Below are 14,468 nucleotides of genomic sequence, written 5' to 3' on the forward strand. Positions count from 1 at the left end.
TTTCTTATAATTATCTTAAATGTAAAGGACACCACTTATAATTTTTTCTTGAGTTTAAACTGCGGCTTCAACCTAAATCTTATTCAATAAAAATGATTTCCCATTCCAATTTGGACTCAAAATTCTATTAAAACTTAAGGGTATTTATTATAACATTTTAAATATTATAATCTACTTGTTTGGGACCACGTTGAGTGAGCAATCTATTTGTTTGGGGGCGAGATTAAATTGGGATTTCCAAGTAATGGAAGGGTATTAACGTAACTAAGGCGGTGTCAATTGTCATAATTGAGGGGGTCATCTGGTTGGATTAACCCTCCACGGCGTGCATAATTAGTAATTAGAAACGGTGGGTGGTCCTAACAACGCTCAAAAACTTAATTTTAAAAATAAAGGAATCAAACTAAGTAGTAGTAGTAGCAAATAAATAGAGACTTTTTTATTCTTTCAAAATAAATTTTTATAAAAAAATAATAATACCTAATTTTTAATGGACACCACAGACAAAATTTTACACTTTTGGTGTATTATTTTAAAAAATAATGAATATTGAGGTGAAGTAAATTTTATTATTTTATATTAAATTTTTAATAATTTATTAAAATATGCAGTAAATTGATTTTAGTTTAGAATGTGAAAGGGGGTATTGTATTGAGATGACACTCACTTTAAATTAAAATTATTATGTTATTTATACTGAAATAACACTATTTATTGAATACAGATAAAATTAGGAGGGTGAGGGAGACTCATTCATGCTCATATTGGGTAAATCTAATCTAAGTAGGATAATATTTCTCTACTTTAAATAACGTTATTTGGGATGATTGTGCTTGCACAATCTCCGTATTTGTATTTTTAATTATGTAAGAGAAAATAAATCATAAATAAAAAAATTTACTTTGTTACTTAAGAAAAAATTTGAACTTGTGCTCTTCTAGATATGCCACTTATTCTTACCAATTGAGCTGCTTAAATAGCAATATTTGTGAGCTATATTGTACGAAAATAAAAATAAAAAATGTTTTTGATAAGAAATGAAAACGTAAAAATAGATATTTTTTTTTAAAAAATAAACATAAATAGAGTTCAAAATGAAAATAAGAAACGTTTTCAAAACGCTTTAAAAATAAAAACGACATTTATAAAATATTTCTATGCAACATAGCTTGTGAGAAGGGAGGGGCATGATTATATTACAGTTTCTATCAAATATGGCAATTAAGTGTAGTAGATCGTAGAGAGTTGGAAGAAAGAGACAAAGGGAAGATGAAAGAGCGAGTAGGAGGCGTTGTGTAGACGCAAGCGAGTGAGTGTGCATCGGAATTCTTCAGATTGGGGCCAAAAATGAAGTCTGAGCCGCTGCGGAGCGGATTGAAATGACGTATTCACCCCCTCCCTTCTTCCTCCTCTCTTTTGTCGTAACTGACAAAAAAAAAATGAAGTCATTATCTGAACTGAATCCCCCCCTTACAGGGAACTCACCTTTTCTTTCTTTCTTTCAGCATTAATATATTCAAGCTTAACAAGCACACTCTGCAGTGAACTAACCCATCTCCATCTCCCTCTCTCTCTCTCTCTCTCTCTCTCTCCTCTGAAAAGTTTTGCCATTTCTATCTCTGTAGCTTCTCATTCTGTGCTAGACCTTTCAACTTCACTCTCATTTTCCATCCACGAACCAAAACACAGAAAAAATCTTCCCCCCCCTCCCCCCCCTCTCTCTCTAGATATACATAGAGAGAGATCACACATGCAATATTCATGAGTTGGGTGTTGGGCTACCTTGCTGGGGGCGGCGGCCGCAAATGGGGTGTCTCGTGTCTCAGCTGGCGGCCAAGTTCGCCTTCTTCCCGCCGTCACCGGCGACCTACGCCGTGAAGAACTGCAACGGCGGCAAGCTCGTGGCCGTCTCCACGGCGGGGGCCATGCCGGTGCCGATCGGCGACGACGGCTGCCTGGATGTCCTCTTGCTGGACACCAAGCGAGGGAACAAGATCGTCGCTTTCTATCTCCGAAACCCGTGTGCTCGCCTCACTCTGCTCTACTCTCACGGCAATGCCGCCGATCTCGGCCAGCTCTACGACCTTTTTGTTCAGCTCAGAGCCAATCTCAGAGTCAATGTCATTGGGTATTCACCCTTTCCGTGCTTACTCATTTTTAAGGTTTTCTTTCCCTTTTTTTTTTCCCTTCTGTTTGATGACGAGAACCAGTATCCAATATTTTTCGGGTGCACTCTTCGAACACGTCCAAGAGTCACTAACCGCAACCGCAAGCATTAGATAAGCTGCAAAAGTTTGAACTACAGTCTTTTATCACTATGACTTTTTACCACTACCCAACTCTTAGCCTTCAAATTTATTTTTCTGATTTATCGAAAATCTTATAAAAAAATGATCTATAGAAAATCTTGAGGTTCATGTGAACCATATGGTCAGTCTCATAAACACTTTTGTTTGTGACTCTAGATTTATAGTGAATCTCACATTTTTCTCGTTTTTCCTGTGAAAGGTGAAGGTTATAAAGCATTTTTCAACCTGTTACGAACTAAAAAAATAATAAAAATAAATAACTAAGAACAATCTGAAAAGAAAGAAATCATTTTTCTGTTCTACACACTTATGCTCTCTGAGTCTCCTGATTCTGTGGTTGCTATCTTATAGGTTGTATCATGTTCTGATTTCCTTTAAATTTTCTTCTCCCAGTTTTCAGGTCTTCATGTCCGCTTAGATACATGATTTTTTTAATTTATCCATTATTGTAAATTTCAATGTCTTTTAGTCCAGATCTTTTATATTTCCAAAAATAAAAAAGTGAAACGTAAGTTGAGCTGCTTTTGGCCTCTGTTGGTCCAACTAGTCTTTGTCATGTTTTCAATTTCACCGCCTTTTGTGAATTTTTGGTGCTTGCCTTTTGGGTAATCTCGAGGTTTATTCATCCTTTCAGAGTGTTTACTGTTGGGGTATCTTTGCTTCCCTGTGCTCGTTCCAGATACAGTCTTTCTGATATTAGATCTTGGAATTCTCCATTTTCTGCCACAGTGCCACTCATTCTTCCAATCTATGGTTTCTTGGAAGTCCTGGAAATTTGTGAGGAAACTGGGTTTTAGCTTGTTCTAATTCCAATGGACTCTTCCAGATAAAATCTTCAATTCGATGCTTGCATCAAATTCATGTAAATTCTAAGAAGATTGTATTTTTATGTTTCATTTGGTGTTAGCTTTTAGTTCTGTGGTTCCAATTCAATGGTTTATGTTTTCCGCTTAATAATGCCGCTGCTCTTTCTATCAAGTGAGTACCGTTCTGATCTTTTTCATTTTAATACTATCATGCAGATACGATTATTCTGGCTATGGAGCTTCGACAGGCAAGGTAGGATTTTACTCCCGTTATATGTCATGGTCAACCTATTATACTTCTCCGTTTTGAGGATTATGGAAATACATATTTATGCGCACACATCTATATGTACATATTTATTTCTTTATGTATATGTATGTTACTACTGGCTTCAGTTCTTAAAATTCTAATTGATAGTGCTGTATCAGCCATATTTGAAACCAATATTAAGTTTTTATGGGTTGCATTTAAGTCTCTTTTTCCACAATGATGACTTTGGGATTCACAATTGATTAAGGGAGTGCTCAAAAGTACTTAAATATAGGTATCATTGTAACTTTATTTTGAAATTAGTTGTCATTTTTTCGATGCCAATTTGTGATACTGGTCCCTCTTATCATTTAACGATCAGAATTTAGTTCCAAGATTTAGTATTGCAATGTTGCGAATAAAGTAGTTCCTGGCTAATTTGAAGAAACAACTATGTTTGTTGAATGCCTGTGGCATCGATTCATCTTACTGTTTTGTTCTTTTGGTTTCAAGAAGTTTCTTAGTGCCATGAAAATGGAGAGATTTTTTTCTTCTCGATAACCCTTTGTGGTCTAAGTCCATCTCACAATTGGCAATGCTTTCTCTGATTTTGCTCATTGTTACCTTTTCCCCCTTTATACGTCCTATAATTTGCTTGCATTGGTAGCTTGACTGGACTGATTTTTCTTTTTATGTAATCCAGCCAAGTGAATCCAATACGTATGCTGACATAGAGGCAGTGTATCAGTGCCTTGAGACAGAATATGGCATTAGCCAGGAAAATGTAATTCTGTATGGGCAATCGGTTGGAAGTGGACCAACACTACACTTAGCAGCTAAATTGCCAAGGTTGAGAGGCGTTGTCCTGCATAGTGCTATTCTGTCTGGCCTTCGTGTGGTATGCCATGTGAAATTCAGGTGTTGCTTTGACATTTATAAGGTGCGAAGCACATTCTGACTGGTTCTGTTTTATATTTAAGATACATGATATTCATTCATCTGATAAACAATATGCTTAATGGGTTTTGTTATGCAATTAACAATAATGGAATGGTAAAAAATTGTTTGAACCCTCTCTGATTTACCTAAAAAAGAAAAAAAAAATCATGAATAATAAGTTTATTTCCTCTTTATAGTTGGACTATTGTGAATTCTTATGATAAATCGAATAATGTTAATAAATGATTGGGTGCAAGAGATATCTTCATTCTATTCTATAATCACTACTACTAATTTTGGTTTTACAGATGCATAAAAATGTTGTTATTCCTAAACTAGTAACTATTTCCACATTATATTAGAAAAATAGTATGAACAAATTGTATTTTTATCTGTTCACAAAGCTTCACTCATAAACAAATAGGAGGCCTAGGAAGAAGGAATTAATAGACACATCCTTATTTGTTAAATAACTGGCTCCTGTGTTTCTATACTACTGCTTATTTTGTGTTAGGAAATACAGTTATGTACTTGGCGTTCAACAACAATAAATATATACAGAAAAGATTCTTTTTATTTCCTAGAACCAAGTCATCACTACCCTTGGTTCTTGGCATGCTATTACCTAATTTACTAAGTTTTATTTTAAGTGTGCTGTGGAGCTTGAGTGGATGATTCAATACAACTGGTCTTCAACTTTTTGTCACATGCAGCCTAACTTCCTGCTAAATAGTTCACTTACTTGTGGTGTTGAACCAACTAGTAATACGCAAAGTTGTTGTATCACATCTCTTTCCGGTGTACAATTGGTTAATACCATTCTTTTTCTTGCGTAGTTCAACATATTAGTTTGTTCGGTGATTAACAACCTGATCACAAGCATGCCATGCTCTTTTTTTTTTGGCCTATCTTTTACCTTTCTTCCAGTGCTGACTCAACCTATAATTGTTCTGGTTAATGCAGAATGTAAACAAAATTCGGAAGGTGAAATGCCCTGTGTTAGTCATACATGTAAGTTATTGACATCTAAAAATATATTAGCTCTAATGCACCAATAATTTGTTTTCTTGTTCTTCCTTAGATTGAAATTTCAGATTCCAGCTACATGATCCCTACGGCAAATTTTTGCTTTTCATTTGAAAGTTTAGTGCATCAGTTTTTTGTTTTTTACCTTCTCCTGCCTCCGCTCATTTTGTGTGTGGATAAATTTGAAGAAATGCTGTCAATGATATCTTCGACCTCATTTCCTTTTAATTACTCCATTATATTGCATAATTTTGTTACAGTTATTGCATCTTAATTTCCAGGAAACATCTCATGTTAATGATGTGCTGTTTTCTTCCTTCTCTTTTCACTTCCACCTGATATCATTTTTGATGGGACACACAAAGATTTTCTGCTGGTGCAGTTCCAATGGGAAATCTAAAAGTTCCAATTTGGTGGATTCCGTAATATTTCATGGCTATTTGATTTGTTTGCTCAATGTTTTTGGTGCTATTAAAAATATGGTTAGGACCAATAACTAATATCACCATTTCTGTGACTGGCCAGTGCATCATGAAACACTGGTATATCATTTGATTTCTCTATCCAACAACAACATATCAAGCCTTAATACATTTGGTGAGGTTGGCTTCATGGATTCTAGCTTACTAATCATCTCTATCTATTATTCTATCTTTTGCACGCCCATTATAATGCATATTATGCCTAAGAGTTTCCCATCAAGTTTTTCTTGGTTTTCTCTTTCTCTGTTACTAAAAGCTTCTTTCATTTCATCCATTATCCTCTTAGGAGTATTTATTGGTCATATCTTCATATAAGCAAATCATTTTAATTGCCTGTCATGTATCTTATCTTCAATAGGAAACACTTAGACCTCATGATAGATTACCTCATTTTTAATACTGTCCTCTCTTGTATGGCTACGCAGGTACTGTAACTTCCTTAGCTTTGTTTATGCTCATATTCTACACATGTTAATGCTTCGTTGCTCAGCATTTTGTATCATACAATAAAGCTGGTCTTGTAGATGTTTGATATATATATATATATATATAGCTTTAACTGGATTTTACAGTCACATAAATGTTGGACGCACTTGCTATTTTAACCATCTTTCATTAATTCTGAGTACAACATCTTCAACAATCTTTTCCCATCTTTTTTGGATACTTTTTTTTTTTTTTTTTTATGAGTTATCTTTTTGGATACTTGATACAAGGTACATGTACCTGAACTCATCTTTTCTTGGAATGACTTGTTCTTAAGTCTAACCACAACATTATCCATAGTTTTATTTTTACTAGACTTGCACTCTGTATATTTGGTTTTCTATATCTTCAATTAAGAGCCTTTGGTTCTAAGGTGTTCCTCTACAGCTTGAGTTTGGTGTTCGTGCCTTATCTTATAATGCCATATGCAATAGTAGAAACCAAGACATTTTTCTTGGATGCATTTAGTCAGTTTGTTCATTGTTAGGGAAAATAGATTGTCTAGAATTGATGATAAATAGATTTGACAATTTATATGTTGGTTATCTGCTATTTAAAGCAAGCCTTGTTCACTTGAACTTGGGACTGACTATGATCGTAATACCTTTACTACTAATGGTAATAAAAGAGTTATTTGATTTCTCTACCTGTTTCTTTAGAATCAGTCATAGACAAGTACATGATTCCACATGGGGAGCTAATGCAAATGAAACATCTCAAGTTCCTAAATGGTACTTATATTAGTTACTTTTTATTTTTTTAAAGATTGGAAAATGCTAATTTTTTTCTATTTTATTTTTGTTTTCAAGATCACGTGTGTGATCTTTCTGCTCCATGCTGTATGCATATTCATGCAAATGTACTTTGGTTTGTGGCTTAGGTAGGCGATGCTATTATTTGCTTGCCATGTTATTTGACCATTTTGAGATAGAAGATTGTGGTATCAGCTAGAAATTTATTCCTGCTTTATGGTTGCTAATTTATGAATACCTCTAGATAATTAAATATGCACTCAGATAAATTCTCTTCCCTTAAGTTTGTAATATATTTTAATCTTGCTCTATGGCCAGACATGAGAGTTTTGCTTGATTAAGTTGTTAGGACAATGGTGGAGCCTAGTTATCAAAGGCTCAAGGCGCACTGAGGCAAAGATCTGTATAAAAGTACATATACATAATTATTTTTAATAAATACCTATAAAGAGATAAATGCAACCTTATAAAATCATACATAACAATAGCCAACACCATTAATTTGGGGGGTGTTTTATTGTTTTCTCAAATTTCTTTTATTTTTTCTGGTTATTACTGGTTAGATTGTGACAAGTCCATTGAAAAAAAAAAAAAAAAGATAGGTGCAAAAGGTGCACACCTTGCACCTGGTTGTGTGCCTCATAGATCAAGGCGCTCTCAGCTGAGCCTTGAGACTAGGCGCGCCTTTGTCAACTATCGGGTGGGATTCCAGACATGATTCAACATGTCAACTGCTGTCACATCCAAAGAAATTTTTTTAGTGGATTTTGGATTTTCCATACACTCTGAATAACAAAAATAGTGTTAAGTCATAAATTGCCTATATATAGCACGTTGAGAAAGTAAAACTGTTTGATCTACATCTGGTTTAATTTGGTTTGTTTGGTGTTACGAGAGTTTTATACTATTGGAATCAGTATTTAGTTGATATAAGGATTTCCAACTGCAAATTTCTGGGGCAATGGGAAGTGGGCACCTGGATGTTTCCACTACAGCGCTTTTAAATTAAAAATTGAAGATCTTTTTGGATCTTACATTTGTCGGTGAATAGTGCTCGGTGTTTCTGAGTATGTATTTGTTGATATGGCATCTTCTGCAAACTGTTATTCATGTGTCTTCCTGGGGCAAAATCACTGAAAATTTGTAACCTGTTCTGCACGCCAGAGCATATTTTTAGCTTAAAAATTTTAAAATAGGATTATGTGACTTTTGGGAAACTAAATTTAACCATTAGGACTACAGAATATATCTTTTTCCCATAAAAACAAAATTACAATAGCAGAAGAATTGAAGGTTTTGAGTCCGCTATTGTATTAAAGGATTTGATTGCAGGACTGTTTTGGACTTGTCTCTTCTCGCCTGACCTGCCACCCCCTCCCCGTTCCTGGTTTAAGATGTTTGGGTAATCTGTATGCCTTCTGTTTTGACAAGTAACCTGTATGTTTCATGCATCCAGTCCCTCTTTTATCATTACTCAAATTATTTTTAACAAGCAGCATTTATCCCAATAAATCTAAATTATTCTTATAAAAAAATTAGTTATTGGTCAAAATTTTTGATGACCAAATGTCATTCGTACACTGTTATTAAAAAAATAGCCATTCTATCATGAGTAATGGTTTCCCTTTTTTTATGGTCACCCGTTCAGGTCCTTGTGATCAGTTGCCAAACTCACATGGTTTCGTAAGATAGCCAGAGATATTGCTTGAGATGCATGATTAAGATAGACGAACTTACAATTGGAGCTGTAGCCTAGTGGTATGGGTAATGTTAATGAGCCTAAGTCTTGAGTTTGAGCTTTGGGAGCAACTGCCGGTGCTCCCTCATTAGGTCCCAAGTGGTTTAATCTATTTTTCCCCTGATAAGTGAGTGGTATAATCTTACTAGATGACCTTAGTCAAATCACTGGAGAAATATCTTGTATGAGCTCTTGCATTTAGGACCTTGTATGAACTCTTGCATATAGGATTCTTTAACCTTGGAGCACCCAAAAAAAAAAAAAAAAAACTGAGCATTATTTGTAGTATTGCTTTTGTGCAGAACGAGAAAAAGAATGATAAGCAAAAGACACTAGATTATTCCTCTTTACTCCTGCCTTTTGTGGCTTGATACTCAACATGTACTTTTTGTTTAAATGAAATTTGCAGGGCACAGAAGATGATGTTGTAAATTGGTTACACGGTAATGGATTGTGGAAACGAGCGAGAGACCCTTACGAGCCTCTATGGATTAAAGGAGGCGGGCACTGCAACTTGGAGCTGTACCCAGATTACATCCGCCACCTCTGCAGGTTCATCCAAGAAATGGAGAGCATAACAACAGAAATCCGACTTAGAAAGATCAGGCAGAGCCTTCGTCTGCAAAAGCGCTCTTCTAATACTTCTTCTAACACTGCTAACACCAATGCTGCTAGCAGGTGCTGTGGGATCAAATTCAGCCGACCCAGATGCCTGCCTCAATGCTCGAAAGCAAGCTGCGCGAAATGCTTCTGGTGGCCGAAGTGCCCAGAATGGAGATGCAGATGCCCAGAGTGGCAGTGTAAATGCTGTGAATGTCGATGCAGATGCATCAAATGTTGGAGGCCTGGTTGCGCGCGATGTTTATGCTGTTGCTGGCGATAGTTAGTTGCGGAAAAGTTTGTGTATAGGTTGCTGAAGTTGCTGACACACAAGAGGAAGTAGTTGCTTGCGAGTTGAAAAGGGATAGGAAGGATCTAATTATATGATTCCTGACACATTTGCTTTCTTCACAATCAATTTGCTGTGTTTAGAAGTTTGTTTTCCTTTTTGTTTTTGCCCAACTACCCATCTGATGCTCCAAAATTTGATGATCTGATGATCCAAAATTTGTTGCTTGTGGGTTGTTCTGTAAACCAATGGCATACTTGTCCTGGAAAAAAGCTGAAGCAATGGGTATTGGAAAAGAATTGGTGTTGTGGGAATTCTTCTTCTTTTTTATGATGAGAACCCGTAAATGATGATACTCTTCTTTCAATGTGTACTGGATAAATTTTATGTTAACATGTTAACTCTCAAATCAAACTATTGGGGGATTGAAATTGTTTTTGAACCAAATGAAACAATGTTGGAATTTGTCGTAGATAGATGAAAATCAGCAATAAACAATATTGCTGCAATGAATGTTCTATTTACTTCTTGGATACCTGTTTTGTATTTTTTCGTTTTTCAGAAAAGTGTATATTTTGTGCCGTTAGGCAACAGCAAAAGCATTGAATGACTGTATGCACTACTGTATAGGGCGTAGAAGGAAGAATTTAGAGCTTTCGTTGTGCAGTATAATTATAAATAGAAAATAAAAATTTGTTATAATAGGCATTTTATGGCTGAAACACAGAGTTTGGAGCCTTATATTACAAATGGGTTGCTTTCAAGGAGATTGAAAAAAATGATTGTGGGTTCCGTTTAAATGTAAATAATGTAAAAGTGGTAAATTGAAAACTTAGATTATGTTCTCTTTGTTGTTTTTAATTTGTTTTGAGTTTTTCAAAAAATTTAAAATACATTCTCTTTATTGTTTTTAAAAACATATGTTAAAACACACTGAAAACACCCAAAATGCAAAAACACGACACCCCCTCCCAAATTTCGCAGACCCGCATCCCTCTTCTCTCTCATCTATTCTTTCTAAGACGCCCAAATCTTGCAAATTCGGAAACACAGCACTGCCACCGCCACCGCCACCGCCGTCGATTGCACCCGCCACTGCCACCTTGACCACCATCGTTGATTGCACCCCGCCATCGATTGTGCGAGCTACTGTCGACCGCCCACCGTCGCTTCCCTTGCATCGCGTCTGACATCATCGCCCCCTTTTTGTTCGATCGAGCATCACGCCTGCCACCACCCACCGTCATCGACCAACAAGCCCAACCACCATTGCCGTTCGAATCACGACTTACCTCTCCTTCACCGATCATTTCTTTTTCTATGATTGATTTCTTACTACTGTGGCTCCTCATCTTCTGTCTTTTGAATCATTTTGTGATTTGATTTTTGTTTTGTTTTATTTTATTTGAATAGTGAATATGTAATATGATTTTTTTGTATTAATTTTTCTTTTTAATGATATTTCTAAAGTTTTGGATTCTTTTTATGATAAACCAATGTTCTGTTATTTTGTGATGTATAATTCCTTTCTTCAATGTCTCATGATGTGAGTAATTTAAATCTTGAAATTAACATCAGATTTTAATTTGTAGACAAAAGTAAATTTATCACGGAACTAATAGTTAAACCAAATCGAAAATTGCTTTAAAAAGCACTTTGTAATTTTAATGTATTACATACTATTAGATTATCACAATTATCTCTTGTATTATAGTTTAAAACATTTGAATCAAATTTACAATTTATTAATAATTATTTACAATTTACTTTGAATCAAATTTATTGAATAAAATATCACAATATTTTTTTTTTCAAAATTTCAAAGTAAATGCATTTTTCAATTTTTTAATTTGAGAAATAATTTTTCAGAATGACAAAAAAAACTCATTTTCAATAGTCTCAAAACAAACACTCAAAACACAAAACTGAAAAATGAATTTAAAATTTAAAATTAAAAATTAAAACACAAATAGAACACCACCTTAGTTTTTCACTTAAAATTATGAATATTTGTTTTAAGATGGCAATAATAACACCCATAATTATTGCTAGCAAATTATCTAAAAGTGAGAGAGAGGCAAGAAAGAAAAGTGGAAAGACTCTTGCATGGAATTGTTTTCTTAATATTGGGATAAGATACTTTTTATAGATATAAGATTAAGTAAATAAAATGTTTGATGAGGATAGAATGGCGATCCTCCATTTTAGTTTTGAAATGGAGACTGATGGGTTTTCATATAATAACTCGGATCTTATAATTTTTATAATTTTGAAAGCGAGTAAGAATTGTGAAGGGGAAAATAAAATAATTCTCTATTTAAATTATCATTAGAGTGTCATTTCAAATAACATAACATGAGCGTTGAAGTGTTTACAGAGTTTAAGTTTTCATGAACAATATTTTTTTGCTTTTATTGCTTAATTGATTGCTCTGATTATTAAGATTAAGAGTAAATGATCCCTTTTATTAAGAAGAATTAATAAAAAATCCATTATAAATTTATTTCCACAAGTGGTTCAATCCTTGGTACGTAAATAGGTCAACCTCAGGCTTCTTGCCAGGTTTTCTTTTTGTCTTTGCTTCCTTTGTCTTCTAATGTCTCTCCTTTCTTTGGCTTTGCTCTTCTAGAAATGACAATATACCTCCATATATCTATATTTGTATTACTAAATTAGAAGTTTCTAGAAGATGAAAGTATTTCACTATTTCTTATATTTATTGGATTATATTTCACTAGAAGATGAACTGTTACTATGTTCTCGTTAAGATTGTATTAGTAATATTGTAACACCTTAAATTTAAAAGTCTTAAACCCTCCTCAACCCCTTTTATGAACAGACCGATTTCAGCAATAAACCATCCAACAAACATACATAGAAAAGTAAAACAAATTAAAGCGAAAAGAAGCACAAGCAATTTATCGTGGTTCACCCGTTAAAGAGAGCTATGTCCACGTTGAGTTTCGGCAAAGGGAACTCACTGCACTATCGGGACAAAATCGATTACAGTCTCAATATACAAACTCACTCTCAAATCTCACTGTACAAAAACATCCCTCAACTCAAATCGGTCCCATAGCCACAAATCTACAGGCTAGAGGCACAAACCCTCGAGAGAAATAAACCAATCGAACAAACTATACAACGAGAATGAAAATAGAGAAATGAGCAGACAAACCCTAAAACGAAGCTGATAATCGAAGGCTAAGCATTCCACATCTTGAGGCGACTGTAGCTGATATAAAGAGAACACAAGCGGTGTAGATTGCATCGTATAAAGGCACAACAGAGCATCGACAATCGAGGAAGAGGAAGGCTAAAGGACAAGCTGAAGCACACCAAATGAAACGGCAGGGGGGTTGCCGTTTTGGCCCTCCACTCAGGGCCCAAAATGCTATTGTTTTGGTCAGCCATGAGGGTTGCCAAAAGACCCTCTTATCCCTCCTCAAAATACTGCCGTTTGAAGCTTCACTTAAATACAACACTAAGTTTGACCAAAAGAAAATTTCATCTCGCCTTAATTTCAAGCTGTTCAATCATATTTTGATCCAGCACTCCAAAAATTCCGCTGGTAACCATCCTATGCCAATTTCCTACACAGAACCAATTCCTAAGGAATGGCGCCCGTTAACAGGTCACACCTCTACAACTTGGAACGTATGGCTGTCCACAACTGGCTATATTATACACAGATCTCTCCCCGCTGAATTACAATGAAAGAGTATTCCTTCACTCACATAAAGGAAAAAGTGAAACAGAAGAGCAATAAAAATATAAAGAGGGTGCATTCTCTATTTCGATGAATGCGTTCATCACAAAAATGGAATTCTTACAAGAAAGGAGCTAATCCAAACAAAATTTATGTGCAAGTACAAGTGTTATAGCTAAAATTTAACTTAATACATGATTTCTAGGCTGAACATATGAAGTCAATAGTTGTTTTTATCAATAAAGCACTGCTATATATACAGAGGAAGAAACAAAAAGACGACTTTACAAGAATTTTCAATACTGATTTGTCTGATCAATACAATCATGTATTTTAATGACGGGGGAAACAAATACTAAGTTAATTTTCGGGTAATGCAGCAGAGGCATTGTATGATTTTGTTCTTCACTATTTACATATCAGGTGCATACAATGAGATGTTTTAGCGGGCCTCTAGTCGTGTCACAGTCACCTCATTAACACTGGAAATACTTTCGGCCCCCATATAATATGTCTCCTCGGGTATCCTCTCCACATAGAACCCTGGTTGCTTGGGCTGGGGTAGGATTGCAGTCTCAGTAATCAACATTAAGAGCACAGATGACATGGTCGGTCTGTCTTTAGGGCATTTCTGCACACATAGAAGACCAACCTGCATGCATCTCAATATATCTGACATTGGAATTGAGCCCTCAACTTGAGGGTTTAATAGCTCAGAGGCCTTTCCTTCAATCCAAAGGTTCCAAGCCTGATATCACTCAATATGGCACATCAAAGAAATCAACTACTAATAAGAAAGATAATATTAACAACTGCAGAACAGGAGAAAGTAAAAAAGGTATGTTCGATCATGAACTTACATGCCCAAGAAGGTTAAAATCATGGTCGCAATGATGGAACAGTCTGTTCCTTTCGCAACTCAATATTTCCAAAACTATGACTCCAAAGCTAAAGACATCTGATTTCATTGAAAAAAGACCATCTATAGCATACTCTGGAGACATGTAACCACTGCACGTAATTATCAAAGGAACTAAAGATTAATGCAAGATGATTAGAGATGTAATTAGGTCATTTTCTTG

The 14,468-nt window shown here is 35.1% G+C and overlaps 1 protein-coding gene across 2 annotated transcripts; it reads left to right on the plus strand.

The window, feature by feature from the left end:
• Positions 1 to 1,481: 1,481 nt before the first annotated feature.
• On the plus strand, positions 1,482 to 10,126 carry LOC127813648 (uncharacterized). Of its 2 annotated transcripts, XM_052354730.1 has the most exons (5): positions 1,490 to 2,128; positions 3,332 to 3,368; positions 4,069 to 4,305; positions 5,268 to 5,315; positions 9,198 to 10,117. In XM_052354730.1, the coding sequence occupies exons 1-5, from the start codon at positions 1,806 to 1,808 to the stop codon at positions 9,669 to 9,671; spliced, it is 1,119 nt and encodes a 372-aa protein (XP_052210690.1). In that variant the 5' UTR covers positions 1,490 to 1,805; the 3' UTR covers positions 9,672 to 10,117. The 2 variants fall into 2 exon arrangements, with proteins under 2 accessions (XP_052210691.1, XP_052210690.1); XM_052354731.1 differs by lacking the exon at positions 5,268 to 5,315 and having other exon boundaries at positions 1,482 to 2,128; positions 9,198 to 10,126.
• Positions 10,127 to 14,468: the final 4,342 nt, after the last annotated feature.

Source organism: Diospyros lotus, chromosome 11 (genome assembly GCF_014633365.1).
Source record: "Diospyros lotus cultivar Yz01 chromosome 11, ASM1463336v1, whole genome shotgun sequence".
In the NCBI taxonomy this organism is placed as follows: domain Eukaryota; kingdom Viridiplantae; phylum Streptophyta; class Magnoliopsida; order Ericales; family Ebenaceae; genus Diospyros; species Diospyros lotus.

Bases quoted from the DNA above. Each gene is read 5' to 3' on its own strand.
- LOC127813648 (XM_052354730.1), top strand. From the start codon at position 1,806: ATGGGGTGTCTCGTGTCTCAGCTGGCGGCCAAGTTCGCCTTCTTCCCG. The intron at 2,129-3,331 runs GTATTCACCCTT...ACTATCATGCAG, and splicing joins CTCAGAGTCAATGTCATTGG to ATACGATTATTCTGGCTATG. The intron at 3,369-4,068 runs GTAGGATTTTAC...TATGTAATCCAG, and splicing joins ATGGAGCTTCGACAGGCAAG to CCAAGTGAATCCAATACGTA.